Below are 13303 nucleotides of genomic sequence, written 5' to 3'. Positions count from 1 at the left end.
ACATGATAGTTTCGGTAAAATTTTTATTAGTATCTACTAAATATTTACATGGTCAAACACCGTCACTTATTTTGTATTGGCACAGAAAAATATGTGACTAGCGAAATAAAAACAAGAATAATAAATCCATATTTTTGGACGGATAACATTACATTTCAATAATAACATTCGAAGAAACTAAAATATCATACATTATATACAAAAGCCTTATTAAAAAATATATTTTATCATTCATATTGATTTGTATGGGTATAATACTAAAAAGAATTCAACATAAAACATATTAAATTGGTTACATTGTTCATCAGTACAATATGGACTTGATCCATTGTTGCAACATTGATTTAAAAAATTTACAAATCTGCCGCTCAAACAGAAATATGGATATCCAAAATGTTTAGGTTTGCTGTTGAATCATCATTACCTACACAATATCATCTCTGTTGTAGGTGATACAGTGTGCTGTATACTAAGTTTCATTGCCTTATGCTTTTTTTACTTTACCTCAGTTTTTGTTCAATGCTATTATATAAATAAAAATCACAATCATGAAAGATTTCATCATTTGTTCAATAGGAACATTGAATTTTAATTTCTGGATTGAAGTGATTATGATATACCCTCGATGCTATAAAAACCATTTTTTGGTACCACTGTTCGTCTTTTTTAACATCCATAGTGTATCGTTCACTTTTTTGCGAATTCTCCAATATATCATTCCGAACATAATAGAATAAATTTTAATTTACAATCACAATTAGAGCAGAAAAGTCTCTTCATATTGCTTGGCCTATCGTGTTTCTAATCCACTCCGTTAGTTCTTTATTCATGGATGTGAACACTGGTGGGTGGCTTTGAGTTGTGCATTTGTTTGTATGGCTAAGTAAGCCTTGTATTTGCCACATCTTTTTCACTTCTGAAATACACATTAAAGGCGCTCCGACGTCGTCCTGCAAAAGAATGGTTTGAGTTGAGAGTTCTGAATCGATACATCGCTATATTTTACGTAAAATATGTAGTAATTCAGCGATTGAAAGGTTTTACCATTTTTTCCACAAAAATAAGTAATGAATGCAGATACATGTCATGAATGTAGATATTTGTTTTTTTTTTTGAAAGAAAGTACTTACGCGGCATAGCGAACCATCGGCATCATTTGATTCGATGCAGATTTCATTGGCGCCCATCATACCATTGTAATGTTTTGTAGAATTGCATTCTTGTATACTAGTGAGAGGCTTAGACACATTGTCCAGATATTGTTCTTGTGTAGAGTCTGAAAAACGATTGAATCAGTTTTACCGTACCTTTTACGTTCAAAAATCAACTTACCTCCTGGGATAATCTTCTTCCATCCTGCCACCACACAAGTCTGAGTATCCTCTAGCTTTTCTTCAGGAAGACATACTGATTGAACAGTTGAAGGAAGTTGTTGATTCAGTTTGAGGAGTGCGATATCGTTAGTGTAATAGAAGTTGGTGTACTTGACCTGGAATTGAATTTTCTTGATTCTAATTCTGAACAGGATACTAAAGTAAAACTAGCTATTTAAGGTTTTGTGCCTTTTTTTAACTCAACTCACTATAGAGGTATGAAGACTGCTATAGTCTTTATACAATAGTGGACCATGCAAAAAGCGAAAGCAGTTGGATAATAAAAACATTCAAAGGTTTGAGCTCCAGAAGAAAGAAGATGCGCAAGTTTTACCGTTTCAATGCTAAGGCATTGCAAGGAAAGGTTATGCAGATGCAATATATTGAATATTCTCAGTATCAGTTGACCTACCTTAGGGTGCTCAATAATATTTCCAATGGTTCTCTGCTGGTTGCCAATTCTCAAAATCCAATCGACAGGGGATAATTTTCCTTGACTCATTGATCCTAACAGACAAGAATAGCTGGCGACTACCCAGGAGGGTGCTACTACAGATCCGGTACAATAAATATTCTGTTTGTTGCTGTAAAGAAGTGCCAAACTAGGCCATTCAGATGTCTGGTTTGTCGAGTGCGCTACAGATGTTTCCGTAATATTCTCGAATGAACCACATTCTGGAAAAATAACAATTTGTGTGAAGAATTAAAAAATATGAACATATTTTATGTGTGGTACCCAATTATGAGTGGCGCATAGTATGTAGGTACAACAATACTGAAAATTTGACTCAAGTGCAAAAAGTAAGTTTCCTCTTCAATTTTACTATTACTTAGGACATTGGAGAATGATTGAGTGTCATCCCTGCTGGCGAGTTGATACTCAGCGGTAATTTTTACAGATTTAGCTTCTAATATCCCAACCTTATAGTAGGTATTATCTATTGATACTCACCATATTTTTGACATGTTAGGGTCACAACCCTCTCGCATGAGCTGACATTTTCTAGTTGCGAGAGCAGTGAAGTACCAGAAGTTATGTTCTCCGCGATTTTCAAAACATTCGTTATATCTGCCGGTCTCTCGATTTCTGCATAATGGGTGGAACCTAAGTAACCCATCATGTGACAAGCCATATCTGAATGACTAGAGTCCCAATTATCTGAGCAGATCATTGCCGATTCATTTCCGACGTTAGCTTTAAGAGCGGAAGTTGTTTCTTGCAGGGAAAGACAATTCCATTCGTCAGATCTATCGCCACAGTTTGTGATTCCGTCGCATACTGCCTTAAGACTTACGCAACCGCCTCCGATTCTACATTTGAACTCGTCCTTAGTACATTCTGAAATTGTTGAAATTGTTAGGAAAAGGTTATGAAGGTTTATTGAACATTTGAATCTTACCACAATTCGTTTCGTCTTCGGAACTCATACAGTCAGATTTCCCGTCACATCTCCAAGACTTCGGTACACAGCTATCCTGCTGAGCACAGTTAAATTCGTCATCAGAGCATTTTGTCACGTTACAATGATGTTCATCTGATCCATCTCGGCATTGAGATCTTCCATCACAGACCCATCTTAAAGGTATACAACGGTCGTTGTTTCCGCAAGTGAATTCGTCATCTGAGCATTTCCATGATTCTAAGGGATGAAAGGAAATTTGTGGAAATGACATCTTTACAACACAATATGTGGAAAACATTGATCTGAAGAATTACTGACTCCTACAACGAGGATGTATCCCAGCTTATTGTTTTTACATGTTTGTTACGAGATATTCATATAAAAGTAAATTAAGAATACTTTAGCACGAAATGTATAGCTGTAATGGTTCTCTACTTGGATAATCGATGCATATTCGGCTTAGAATTTAGTTGATTGATTAATATGTCGTTTAATTCACTCACCACAATTGATTTCATCACTTCCATCATTGCAGTTCTCTATACCATCACAAACCAAGTGTCTCTTCAGGCATTGTCCGCTTTTACACTGTGAAAGTGTGAAATATTAAAATATTATATGTAATAATCAATTTTTTTCACACTGTAATATTTTACAGTTTGCGTAATTCAGTTTAGTCTGTTTTAACCCACAAACGAAACCTGTAAGGTAAATGCCACACTGCAATCCTACCCTTTAAAGGAATTAGATTATTCAAGAAGGTTAGTATTTTCTGAGCTCCTCTAGAGTCAGCTTAGGTGTATCATACGCATCTCACTCTGTATGCCGAATGGCAATAACAAAGGATGGCCTTTCTGTGTCGTTGGGACCTATAGGCTGTGAGGTCTAGGCACTGATAAAACATTGAGCATTTCCTTTGTGACTGCCCGGCGGCAGAGAGAGTCAGATTTGGAAGCTTTGGTCCTCTCAAGCTGAATCTAGAGGAGCTCATGAATCACACCTTCCCTGACATAATCTCCTTTCTCAAGAAGATGGTATTTGAGGGGGAAGTCTAGCTCTTTGAGCTTGTTTGTGTTTCAAAATAAATCACATCTGTAACACTAATAGAATAAATGAAACTACTTACTTGGAAGTTGTTTGGGCACCCTTCTTCCATACAATTGACTTCATCTGAACCATCTGTACAGTCTTCAACTGAATCACATCTATCACCAATAGGAATACAATAACTTCCATCCGATCGAGAAGTACCATTTTCACATTTGAATTGATTGGCTTCACACCTTGAAAAACTTATCAAAGTAAACCCTTCAGTAACTGGTTTGACATCAGTGTTTGCCTCTTTGGTATCGTCGTTGAGGCCTGTCTCAGAATTGTCTACGTAACGCGAATCGAAGAGGCTTTTTCCTAATTTATCCATTTGATAACCCACTGTTGTTTCTATTTGTTTTTCTTGAGATTTGTTCTCTGAGTTTATAGGGGTGGCTTGGAAAATGTCATTAGAAGTTTTGGAGTCATTTTCTGACGCGTTCATCGGAAGCACTGTCGTTGATTTAGTCACAAATAATTTTGAGGTAGTTGTTGAGTCCACAAACTCTTCTTGTACAGCATAACTTTGGTAATCACTGTTTTTTTCATTGGTTATTGAACTTTCAGGGAGAACTTTCTGTTTCTGCTGTTCGTCGTTCAGTTTGGAAATATTTTCTGGAGACGCTTTCAAGCCGTTTGTGGTAGTTTCCATTGCAATCAAATCTTCGGTGCTACTAGCTAAATCATTCGAGTCTCTGTATGTAGTTGCTGCGATTGTCGTATCATGTTCATCTTTGTCATTTTCCGATGACGACGTTGTAGGTTCTTCTTCTGATAAAGGTTGTTGCTTTTCAGTTGTGGTCACTTCAGGAACATTCTCTTCGGCTTTAGTCAAGTTTTCGTATTCTTTGGTGGAGGAATTCTCAAGGCTAGTGTTTTCATTCACAGAATCCATTAAGTACTCGGTAGTTTGTTCAACAGATGTGAAGAGAGGAGCATGATCTATGTCCTCCGCTTTTCCTGTTCTTGTAATGTTATATTCAGATAATGTTGTACTTTCAGGAACTATGTTTTCAGTGTCGGTTGGGCTTGGATCCATTGGATTAGTTTTATTCATTTGATCATGCTCTAGCGTTGGCGCTTTTGTCGTCACCAAAATATGTTCTTCGTTACTCTGATTCATATAATTATCGATGAAATGCTCATCAGATCTCAACGAGTTGATGAATGTATCATTTTCTATCTCGGGAAGAAATGGTGACATATTGTCAATGTTATTCGAATACTCTTGTGGTTCATTCAGAAGAATATTTTGGTGAGTTTCAGGAGACCTGATCATCTGTGGGTCAGTTACTTCCTCAACGTATCTAGATGTCGTTATTTGTTGGATATGAATTTGATTTTGTTCTATTGTTTCTGTACCGTCAATTAGTTTTTCCGATTTTTCATTCGTTTCTGCTTTTTTCGTTGATTCAACGCCACCAACAGTCAGGTTATTGTTTATATTTTCAACTTCATTGTGGACGAAAATTTGTGGGTTTATAGTAACAGCAGCTTCTTCCAGGCTGTTGAACGCAGTGGTGTTTTCTACATCTTGATTTCCTTTTGGCAGTTCCGTAGTGATAGACTGGATGGATTGGGAGGGGGTTGAGGTTTGAGTGATTGTCAGAAATTCACCAGTGTTTTCCGAATCCTGCTCTTTCTCATTATTTTCACTCATTTCCAGTGGCTCCTCAGTTTTGCCGATTAATTCTTGTGTAGTGGTTGGAATTGCAGTTTTTGCATCGTATTCTGTTGTCGATTCGTTAGATGTTAATTTTTCAGAATTGCTGGAACTGTCTGCGGGAGAAATTGTTACTTTTTCAGGAAGGGATTCGATAGTAGTGACTTTGTCAATCTCTGCTACCATTGATTGCAAAATTTTTTCAGTCGATTCTTCACCTGGCATCGTAGCAGATTCTGTTGCAGTTTGGGTAGTCATTTCAGTATTTGGTTCAACTGGTTCTGAAAGTAACCTTGCATTTGAACTTGTTTTCTTGGTAACAATTGGCTCAGTGAAGGATGGTTCTGATGATTCCTCTGACGCTATTGTGGTGTATTCTGTTTTGTTTTCATCAATGATTTCGTTGTGTTCATTTGCAGCATCTTCTGGTATCGGTTCTATAGTTGGCTCCGACATAGTTTCTGATTCTGTCATCGCAACTCCAATATTTTCAGATATGAATTGCCTTCCAGTTTCAACCGCAGGATCTGATACCGAATCTTGGTTTGATTTTAGAAGGGGGTAAGATTCTGTTAAATGTTCAGAAGTAGGTTCGGGTGTTGGTTCTGCTTCTATTGTCTTGCCTGAACCCTCCAATTCTATATTTGATTTCACTGTAGGTGTAGTTGTTGGTTCTGCTGAGGGTGCCGATGTTGGTTCAGCAACATATTCAGTCTTCGAGTCTCCTTTGTGCTCTGAATCGACAGAAGGTTCATTCGTTGCCTCTGCAGTAGGTTCAGCAGTAGGCTCTGCTGCTGGTTCGGCTGCTGGTTCGGCTGTTGGTTCGGCAGTTGGTCCGGCTGCTGGTTCGGCTGCTGGTTCAGCTGCTGGTTCGGCTGCTGGTTCAGCTGCTGGTTCGGCTGCTGGTTCGGCTGCTGGTTCAGCTGCTGGTTCGGCTGCTGGTTCGGTTGTTGGTTCGGCTGTTGGTTCGGCTGTGGGTTCGGCTGATGGTTCGGCTGTTGGTTCAGCTGCTGGTTCGGCTGCTGGTTCAGCTGCTGGTTCGGCTGCTGGTTCAGCTGCTGGTTCAGCTGCTGGTTCAACTGCTGGTTCGGCTGTTGGTTCAGCTGCTGGTTCAGCTGCTGGTTCAGCTGCTGGTTCGGCTGTTGGTTCAGCTGCTGGTTCTGCTGTTGGTCCTGCTGCGGGTTCCGTTGCCGGTTCTGCTACTGGTTTATGTGTTGGTTTTGCTGCCAGTTCTGCAGTCGGATCAGCTGCTGGTTCTGCTGTTGGTTCTGCTGTTGGTTCTGCTGCTGGTTCTGCTGCTGGTTCTGCTGTCGGTTCTGCTGAAGGTATTGGTTCTGCTGCTGGTTCAGCCGTGGTTTCTTTCAACTCCTCAAAATTTCGTACGGTTGTCTCAATAATGTGAGGAATGAAATGCGAATTGGCATCGGGTTGGGGCTCAGAAGTTGGTTCTGGTTCAGAACTAGGTTCTGGTTCAGAATTAGGTTCTGGCTCAGAAACAGGTTCTGGTTCAGAACTAGGTACTGGTTCTGATTCATGCTTCGATACAGACACTGGTTCAGAAGTAGGTTCTGGCTCAGAACTAGGTTCTGGTTCGGAACTAGGTTCTGCGTCTGCATGAGCTTCAGGTGTTGCCTCGGTGTCATGCCTATTTTCATGGTCATACCATTGTGGATTTGGTTCTGGTGTTGGTTCCGCTTCTGGTTCTGGTTTCGGCTCTGAAACTGACTCATCAGCACAATTCTTGCCATTCTCCATGAGTACTTTTCCTTCAGGGCAAATACATGTAAATTCAGCTGTATCATAATCGAATTTACATTCATGTTCACAACCGAAGTTTTGTATTTTACAGGAGTCCAGAACCCTTGTTGTTCTATTCATAGAAGATTCTTCATCAATGTGGAAGTATCCTAAATTTCCCCCATTTGTTTCCATACTTTTCATCATTCTTTTATCCACTGTTGAAATGTCTACTGGATCTTTGGTGTTATGTAAACCCTCCTTGAATTTCCATACAATACGGTATCTTGCAATAACGCTTCCTTCACTGTAAAAAATATGTCTCAAATAATACTGTGTTTACTAGATATATGCTGAAGTACGTACATGAAATCAATAACTTTGACTTCTATATCTGCAGGTCCATAGTTCAACTCATCGTTGGTGAATATTGTGTTTTTGAGTTCTTCTTCTAACGTAGATGCCAGATCCTTGAATTTGGAGCTGCTCTTGTCTGAATATTCAGGGTCGAATTCAAGGTTGTCTATTCTTATTTGAGATTCTAAGGCTTGAGGAACTGGAAATCATTAAAGTTTTGATTATTTTAGAAATTTTCCCAGAGCATTTAGTATTAACCTGATATTTCGGACATTTCCGTTGTTAGTGGATAAGGGGCTGCGCTGATTGGTGGACCAGGTGTGTACCTGGGTGATGCATTATCAGGTGACATTGAAGAATTTTCGGTTTCTCCCGTAGGAAGACCGAATATCACTCCTTTCTTGACTACTGGTGTGGATCCACCGAACTGCCTTGAACTTACTTCTTGAACGGGCGCGGTTCCTATAACTCCCACTGGAAATAATGAATTACCTATATGAGTATATAAATCCATTACCAATAACAATTATTCCAAAGGACAATTCCATATCTCATTAAGAAGTTCATTAGTGTCACTTTTTGTTTAATGTATTCTTGGTTTATCTTTTCCTGATCCTTTTCAGGAAAGATGAATATTATGAGCATTAATTACCTGCTGCCAAAATTCCTAAGACTAAAGCTGCCAGAACGACACAGATGCACACGCCCCAACAAAGACACCTGCTCTTCTTCTTCACATTCCTCTTGTCCATGGTAACGTATAATTTCTCCCCCCTGGAAGAAATTTATAATTTGGTATTCACAGTTCACACTCTTCCTCGATTCAAGCGTCCCATAGCTTTTACAGATATTGTGAGTGATTATAAAGGTAACCCTTTGAGTTAATATGCAAAATAGCTTCACATGATGGATTATCCCACTCGTTCTTATTTGCTACGCTTTAAGGTGGTTCATGAAGCTGGACGATAATATCTCTCGAAGAACATGATCAGAATATCGAAACAAATAAGAACGCAAGGAATTTAGTGGTCCACCTCACCAATCCACACACCGATCTCCATGAAGATAGTCTCCAAAAACTGATATTACAAATTTATGAATGGGATTATCCACTACTTCGTTGGCGATTTCTGATTTCGCACATCTAGTGTGCTTGAAAGTGCGTTACCTTTTTTGTAGGTATTATATCTATGTATCTATAGATAAATATTTATCTATTCGATGTATTCATTCTATGATAAACATGCAAGTGCATAGAGATTGAGAAATTTATATAACGGGTGAGGAATTTAGTTCCCCACACGCAACAATATTCAATAATATGAAAAGTTCGAAGAATGCTGACCATGTTTATTGGTCATGTGTTGCCAAGTAGATTTCCATGAAAAATATGTAAATATAGTTAAACTGGTACAGGCTGCTTCTCAGCAGTCGTCCCAGAATTGAACCATCAAGAACACCCTTGTTTGTTATACAATGTATGAATGAATAGTTGGAAATAAATCTAAGGGGTGATACCTCATCAAAAAATAGGGAGCAGCCTCTTCTTAGATGTAGCTCTCTGAAGTTGGTAACCGAAAAGCAATTTTTTATTTTTTCCGTAGAAACCAGAGAACTGACTGAAATTTTGGTGGTGATCCCCTATAATTGCAAGGGGTAGAAAACGCCATCCCTAACATTGAAAATTTAAGTTTGAATAGATTGATTCATTTTGAACAAATCAAGTCTTGTCGTTTCTTGTTGAGGTAACAGTTTTTGGGAAAAAATAATTCATCAATAGGCACATAGCGTGAGTCGTATAGGCTGGAATTATTTTCGAACTTAAATTTGCCTACTAGGCGGATATATCGATGACATTATAGGGGGGAACAGCAGCAACTTTAAAAAAAAATTTCTCCCTCCCATAAAATTTATCTAAACAGGAGCTGTTCGAAAGAAAATCATATAAAAGACTATTTTTTGACAAGGAATCAGTCCCCAAAAGTTTTTCGCAACTCATTCATTTACACATTGCATATCAGATATATTTGGATTTCATTATTCGTTATTTATACAAATTTTCATAGATTTTAATGTAATACCGAACAACTAAAAATCAGATGCCATATAAAGTTGAGGAAAAGAAGAGATGAATTCTACGAATTTAAAAGTCAAGAAGTAAAATTATCAGTTCTTTAGAAAATATCTTAATGGTACCCTCATCAGTTTCATAACTTTATGATGATTCCAGAAACATTTCATATCTGGATTGTCAAGACAAGAATTGATAGGATTTTTGATATCATTTTCAGAACCAGGCAATATACGCTGAAGGATAACTCATTTCTTTTCCATCTGGTAATCCTAAAACGAGATGACCTGAAATTCATATCCGCAACTGTCACTTCTTTACCGATATGGGAAGAAACAACTTTTTTATGGAGGTTAAGTAGGTATATAAAGAATTTTTGTGAGCTGAACTTCATTTTCCACTTGGAAATTTCATGAATCGAATATTATATGCAGTTTTTAATCAATGTCCAATTTATGTAGCAGACCTTTCTTATGCACATTCATATAAAACATCGTTTCCATTGCAAAGAAGCAAACCAATGAAATTGTTGAGATGCCATTTAAAGAATCTCTTTTCCGATGCTATTTATGTTCGTAAACTTCGGTCTCAACTTACATTTAAGACGAAATTTTTGATTCAACTAGTTAATAATGGATGAGGTGTAAACTAAAAAAATTGCAATAGTCAATATTTTACCCGAATTTTTCGTAATCTTCTATAACGCTGCTGTCCCATTTCATTCCGAATAATAAATTGTATTATATTATGCGTGAAAATATGGATATATGTCAAGTTTAATGCTTGATTATTTCAACAAAATGAATAAAAATCAATCTAGAGGACTCAAATTGGCCAATACTAATTGACGTGAGAAAATCTTAATAAATGTAATAGAATTCTCGTCTTCATTCTTCTGAATATCAAGAAGTGTTTCTGGAATCCTGTCGAAACATGAACATAATTCTACTTTTTTCTATTTGATGGTGTAGTGGAAAGAATGAAAGTGGATACCGTGGATGTTGGGACATGATCCACTCTGGATAGTTCACAACTCCAGTACCATTTTCTTCGTTTTCGTATCCGGATGAACTGGCTAAAGACTCGGCAAACGTAACGCTGTTCCGAGATCTGCTGAATTTACTGAAATACTCGAGATGTTTAATTTTATGGACTGTCGACATCGTTCCTCAATGCTCATGACTTTTCATAAGAGACACAACTTAGGACATATTGCTGCATGTGTGAATATTCTTTTTCCCAAGGTATCCATTGAAAAACTAAGCAGCAAATGGAAAGGTATTTGCATTTTTGATGGAATAATTTCGATATTAAGTTTATGAAGTAGCTCTTCTAATATTTCTCCAATAAGTTGTTTAGAAGCTTGGAAGATAGGTTATCAATGTCTCAGATATCCACTAAAATCATTATCAAAGTCTGTAAATACAAATGAAGTATTCATTCGAAGAGTTTGCATACAATATGCCCTAAGTTTTTCAAGGTGAACCGTTCAGTCTCATGACGACTACTCACCTCATAAATTTTTTATGCTCGTTCACAGGAACAAAATATTCATCGTATGGGTTGCCCATCTCTACGTCAGCGTCCGGTTTCAAGGGTATCGTGGTCATACCGTTGGTACCATTTTCGTACGGCCCTGTGATGTCTTTCCCTGACGGTTTCATGTTCACAAGTTCCAAATTTACAGCTTCGGTTAGGGGTTCTTCATTGAGGCTCATGGAGTTCACCGATGAGTTTAAATCTCCGTTATAAGGTTTGCTTTGGTCGAACGAGGACTTGATGCTCTGCTTGTCCTTAGCCTCCTCCTCATCATCGAAGGCTGGATTATCCAAGCCAGACTTTCGATGACTTGGTGGCGTTTCAGCGTTCAGATAACTCGTACTCCTGTATTGCTTGCTCATCGCTTCTAAGTTACTGTGATGTTCTAAGGTCTCGTTTATGTTCAGATTGGCAGTGGATAGATAGTGAGGCAGTTTGGGGCTGTCCTCACTCTTAAAATCTGTCTCATCTCTGTTTACAGGTAGTGTGATTTCGTTTTTGTTGTAGTATGGGTTCTCTTCGCTATTTACAGTGATGCTTGTTACCGAATGACTTGTCGGATGTGATGTGTTATGTGATGTTATCGTGGAGTTCTCCAGTGAGTTATTGTCGTTTCCACAGGTTGAGTCTTGAGCTGTATCGCTGCCTCCATAACTGCTATCAGCATCCATTGCTGCAACAAAAATTGGAATAAGAACTGATATATTAACCCTTTCTAACAACAATGAGTACATATTTGGAATCAAGAATGAATGAACTTAACCAATAATAATAATTAACTTTATTTCCAAATGAAACCGTAGTATTGAATGAAACAGTGTCAAAACAAAACATCTATCTCCAGTAGTAGCTTGAATATCTTCTTCTTGAATATTGATAAGTTTTTTCTGCTCTTAATTTTAGTGAGATCTTGTTGAATTTCTTGGAGGTTCATAGAAACCAACGGATATTTGATACAGAAATAATTTATCTGTGTTTTTCTCTTGCAGAGTCCGTTTTTTTCTTGTTTTCGATATGGAATTGGATTCTGCCGGATCCGATCGGACATATTTAATCTGTTTCAAGATTCGGCAGGCTAAAATTGATGCGAATTGCGCCATTCACGTCTGCGGATATAAAATTAACCCAATTCCATGAGAAAGGGAGACCGTTAAAACAGCGCCGGTGGTACCATGCAGAAACAGGTCGTTATGCATATCAAATTTGTCGGTTGCTATTGTCCACTGACTGTAGATCGTTCCTCCAGACATCCTAAACAGTGAAAGACTCGTTGGCCTTCGTCTCCTCACACCATAGCTCAACCCTGGTCACCTTTCAGTGGCGTCCAAGAGTTTCGCAATTCTTATCAGTGTATTACGAAGAAAGCTTTTTCAAGGTGAGAACAGTAGAGTAAAATGTAAGATAGAAACTCATTTAACGATTGTAGAAAATAGTTAAGGACACTTTCTACTTGATTAGCTTTGAAAGCTTCGAAAACTGTTTCAATAAGACGAAGAGAACTAGATTTTTGATACTTATTATTCCGACGTTGGACAGGGCCACATTATGGTTGAAAATTAGTGAAATAAGTTTGATTTCTTCGAATTTTATTCTTTGACTCAAGCTTTAGAAGAAATAAGACTGCACCTATTTCACATCATTCGAATACTTCATGCTAACTGATTTTCTCTTTTGGTCCATGAATTCATTATCCTTCTAACGATTATAATAATGAAGTAGTACTCATGTCGCGAATATTTATATTGTTTATGTAATAGATTCAACGGATCTTTATGACATAACTCGTTTCCTGGTAGCTTGCAAATATTATCATCGATTGAAAAGAATTCTTGGATGCTGCAAAAATTGATTTATGCGCTTTCACTTCAACAATCTGCTCTGCTCGCCTCATTGGAAATATTATACGACAGTATTATAATAACATCAGTCTTATATACGAAAAGAAGGAATGAGAATGAATTCATTTCAAATGAAAATGAAAGAATGAAGTTTTCAATTCGGAAAACACAAGTCTGAGTTGAAACTGTTGATATTGATAATCTGAAATTTGCAATGAGTGTTTGTTTCCATT

The 13303-nt window shown here is 37.7% G+C and overlaps 1 protein-coding gene across 5 annotated transcripts in view; it reads right to left on the bottom strand.

The window, feature by feature from the left end:
* Positions 1 to 6: 6 nt before the first annotated feature.
* Positions 7 to 13303, bottom strand: part of LOC123311769 (titin homolog) — a 40607-nt gene continuing 27310 nt past the window's right edge. For 2 of the 5 annotated variants that reach the window (XM_044895854.1, XM_044895855.1), the window contains exons 3-15: positions 11206 to 11905; positions 10687 to 10815; positions 8275 to 8396; positions 7881 to 8096; positions 7632 to 7821; positions 3903 to 7572; positions 3280 to 3364; positions 2774 to 3013; positions 2326 to 2712; positions 1786 to 2048; positions 1333 to 1489; positions 1131 to 1276; positions 7 to 950 (exon numbers count right to left, since the gene is read on the bottom strand). In XM_044895854.1, the coding sequence (XP_044751789.1) occupies positions 777 to 950; positions 1131 to 1276; positions 1333 to 1489; positions 1786 to 2048; positions 2326 to 2712; positions 2774 to 3013; positions 3280 to 3364; positions 3903 to 7572; positions 7632 to 7821; positions 7881 to 8096; positions 8275 to 8396; positions 10687 to 10815; positions 11206 to 11903 (6477 nt within the window). In that variant the 5' untranslated portion in view covers positions 11904 to 11905 and the 3' untranslated portion in view covers positions 7 to 776. Of the gene's footprint in view, positions 951 to 1130; positions 1277 to 1332; positions 1490 to 1785; positions 2049 to 2325; positions 2713 to 2773; positions 3014 to 3279; positions 3365 to 3902; positions 7573 to 7631; positions 7822 to 7880; positions 8097 to 8274; positions 8397 to 8661; positions 8797 to 10686; positions 10816 to 11205; positions 11906 to 13303 lie in introns of those variants that run through there. The other 3 variants (XM_044895856.1, XM_044895857.1, XM_044895858.1) reach the window with 3 other exon arrangements.

The sequence above is a fragment of the Coccinella septempunctata genome, chromosome 4 (assembly GCF_907165205.1).
Source record: "Coccinella septempunctata chromosome 4, icCocSept1.1, whole genome shotgun sequence".
Classification (NCBI taxonomy): domain Eukaryota; kingdom Metazoa; phylum Arthropoda; class Insecta; order Coleoptera; family Coccinellidae; genus Coccinella; species Coccinella septempunctata.
Note: the sequence above shows the minus strand (reverse complement) of the source record. Positions and strands in the feature narration are given on the sequence as shown.